Source organism: Triturus cristatus, chromosome 7, assembly GCF_964204655.1.
Source record: "Triturus cristatus chromosome 7, aTriCri1.1, whole genome shotgun sequence".
Classification (NCBI taxonomy): domain Eukaryota; kingdom Metazoa; phylum Chordata; class Amphibia; order Caudata; family Salamandridae; genus Triturus; species Triturus cristatus.
Window position 1 is genome coordinate 419,705,588 of NC_140590.1, and position 3,651 is coordinate 419,709,238.

General features: G+C 40.6%; 1 protein-coding gene across 1 annotated transcript; it reads left to right on the forward strand.

Moving 5' to 3' along the window:
- The first annotated feature begins 1,157 nt into the window (after window positions 1-1,157).
- LOC146809843 (olfactory receptor 1f45-like) lies at window positions 1,158-2,090 on the forward strand. Its single transcript, XM_085614389.1, has one exon. It carries the CDS (start codon window positions 1,158-1,160, stop codon window positions 2,088-2,090), a length of 933 nt encoding a protein of 310 aa, XP_085470515.1.
- Window positions 2,091-3,651: the final 1,561 nt, after the last annotated feature.

The window sequence follows — 3,651 nt, forward strand, 5'->3', positions numbered from 1 at the left end:
TCATTTTATATTCAGATTCATATAAAATATCCCCCCATGTCCTTCTAGCAAATAACAAGACTTGTTAGAGAAGATGAAATCATCTACTAATTCACATATTTGTATAGGGATAAATAAATATAATGATCCCATTAGAACCTGAGTTAGCACTTCGATGTAGTCAAATGTAGGAATCAGGTTGTTATGAAATGGTTTGTGTATGTATTTCAATATGGTTAAGGTAAGGTCTGTTGTTAAAGTGGACAGGGTATTTAAAAAACACATGAAAGAACAATCCTTTGTTACTGGACAGAATTAGTTTCTGCTCTGTTAGGATGTCAGTTGTGGAAACTCAACTGACACTAGTTCAAGTCGATATGCACAAGATATGTGTTGAGTTGTATGAGGTTGAGTTTCTTCCTCTGTGTGTAGGATATCATCTTGGTCCCTGTTTCTGTAATGTTTCTGTAATGGTTGGTCTTAAGGAGAGAATGTCCATAAAGGTGATTTGGTGGTTGGTGGTCACTCCAGAAGATCGATCATAAGGTTTACAGCTACTATAATATATCCATATAGACAGAAGTTTGCAATCATGGGGTCACTAGCTGTGTATGCCACTCCAGAGATAAGCTGAATCTCTGTTGCAGTCCAGGATCAATCTATAGACATCATTCATGGGTTCTCAGTAACTTCCTTCAATCAGTCTCAAGTAGCTGCAAAATGACATGTCCACGGTAATGCAAAATTCCCTAAATTTAATAATGAATGATCGCCTGAAACTTTAGAGTTACAGACATTACCTGATTTATTGCAGTTGACATTTGATTCCGTCTTAAAACTTTAAAAGTGATAAACTTTAATTTTTATAGAATTCGATGCAAAGTATAGGGTGACTGTGCTCTTCCCTTAATAGATTTGTGATGGTGAACAAAAATCGGGTACGCGAAAAGTGCTAATTCACAGTGTGCCGCATCCAAGGCGATATATTCAGTTCAATTCAAGGAAATGCAAACATGTTATTTATTTATCATCATAATTGAATTTAGCGGTTTCTTTAAATCTTTAAATGTTTACAAGTATATTGTGAACCTAAATGTGTAATCCTTACCATCATGGAAACTGACACTTGTGCGATGACTGATATAAATTAGTATTTTTCCTCCCTATTTCCACAGGTAATGAAGAGTGCAAACCTGAGCAGGGTGGCAGAGTTTATCCTGCTGGGTCTCTCGGACCAGCCAGAGCAGCAGATCATCCTCTTCATGGTATTCCTGTTCATGTACAGTGTGACGTTTGTGGGGAATTTTGTTATAATTTCAGTCACTAACGCTGACTCTCGACTTCACAAACCAATGTATTTTTTCTTGGGTGTCTTTTCCCTGGTGGACATTTCATTCTCGTCAGTTACAGTCCCCAAAATTCTGACCAACCTTCTCCAGGAGAGAAAATCGATCTCTTTCCATGGCTGCTTCGCACAGCTCTTTTTCTTCATGTGGTTTGGAAGCATGGAGGTCTTGTTTCTGGCCGTCATGGCCTATGACCGCTATATGGCAGTCTGCCGCCCTCTTCACTACACCATGATCATGACCAAACACGTCTGCCTGCGGCTGGTGGCATGTTCCTGGGTGGTGAGCCTTCTGAATGCACTGCTGCACACTTTAATGACATCCCAGCTGAGCTTCTGTGGTCCTAACATCATCCACCACTTCTTCTGCGACATCCCTCCGCTCTTAGAGCTCTCGTGTTCAGACACTTTCCTCAACGAACTTGTGGTCTTCATGGAGGGGGGCTTAGTCCTCCTCAGCCCTTTCTTTTTTATTGTCCTTTCATATGCTCAAATCATCTCCACCATCTTAAAGATCCATTCAAAGGAGGGGCGACAGAGGACCTTCTCCACCTGCTCCTCCCACCTGGCGGTCGTGGGTCTTTTTTACGGCACTGTCCTTTTCATGTACTTCCGGCCCTCCTCGAGCTTCGCCCTTGATTATGACCGGGCAGTGAGTGTAGTGTATACAATCTTGACTCCAATGTTAAATCCATTTATATACACTCTAAGGAATAAAGAGATGAAAGATGCTCTGGTAAAAGTACTTACAAGCAGACATAGGTGATTCAGAATAAAGACCACGACTTTGTCCTGCTTCATAGACACATACTTTTAACCTAATGTACTATGGGTAATTATTGAGTATGGATATTTGGCAATTAGTGAAACGCAAGTAACCCCTCTTGTTTGTTCTCTTAATTGAACTAAGGACAATAATCAGAGGGTTTATTTTCACTTTGTAATTTTAGGCTATGTGTTGCACAAGGACACCATAATTATTAATATATAAAATTCTAATTATTGGCTTTGTTCTGCTAACCAATCTAAATTGTTCCAAATTCAACTTTTCTGAAAATGTGCTTATGACTTTTTTCATACCTTGGTATATAGTTCTGTTGGAAGGACACAGGCACCTTGTCATATCTATTCATATGTATTTTTCTGTGGCTTAGAAATGACTATTAAAGTATACAATACAGGAATGGCAGGCCTTAGGCAGCTTCACTTCCTGAACCTACCGTATTTGTGGTAATTCCTTTATGCAGTATTGTACAACTCACCCGGATCTTCCCTACTTATTTCTCTCATTAACATATATAGGTGTCTTTGAAGGGAAAGCACTTTTTATAACCTTTGCGCGGTAAGAAGCACCGATACTGAATCAGCCTCTTTCAACAAGGTAATGAGCAAACACATCTACATGATTACATTTTGTTAACATTGGCCTTTGTAGTTTTCCAGCCATTCTATGACAAAACAAGGCAAGGAACATCAATTGTGTTTGCTTGTGAATATTCCTCCAACATTGCAACCAAAATTAGATGTATACAGAATACGGTGTTTAAATGATTTAAACTAATTTCCCTGGTTTAATGCACTCATTAGAAAAATAACATGTTAAAGCTTGGTTGTGCTTCCTTCCAATGATTAAATATTCCCCCAAAATGTCAGGTACACACCTTCATACTTTTGTAGAGCTGCCCTTTACTCCATAGTACTCTGGAGCCCAGCCTGTCCAAGACGAACACACCTGGCAGATGCACTTGTAAAGGCCACAGGGACCGCCACTTATACTGGGTGGTACCTAAGGACCTGAGGGTCCCGAAGTAGATGCTCGATATGAACCAGAAGGAGATCTGTGCATGGCCACCTTCCATAGAGACGGTTACCATCTTTTCTAAGATACTGTACAAGCAGCAACTCAACCATCTGACATGAAATCCACAGTACGCACCAACTCCCATGGAGTGAGGGGAGTTATCATGACTTCCTGGAATATGCAAGACTCTACATCAAGGAAAAGTGTAGGGTCAATTAAAAAACCACACTATCCCTAGTCTGCCAATTTTCTGGCACCGAGAAGAGATTAAAATGTCTGTTCTGGTCTGGTCTGCAGAGCCTGTGCTTCCTGGTCTAGCTGTCTACATCCAGAACTTGGATACACATGTTCTCTACTGAAAAGCAGGCTTCTGAAGAAAGAGGCAGAGAGGAAGCCACCTGGATGCAGTCCAGTTTACGAAATCTTCCTCTGCAGAGGATCCTCACAAACCAATCCTTGTATGCAAAGAGAAGGCATAGTAGGTTGACGTCCCACTTACGCTTCATGGGGTCTGTTAGACCCTTGA

Coding starts and splice junctions, on each gene's coding strand:
- LOC146809843 (XM_085614389.1), top strand. CDS start 1,158: ATGAAGAGTGCAAACCTGAGCAGGGTGGCAGAGTTTATCCTGCTGGGT.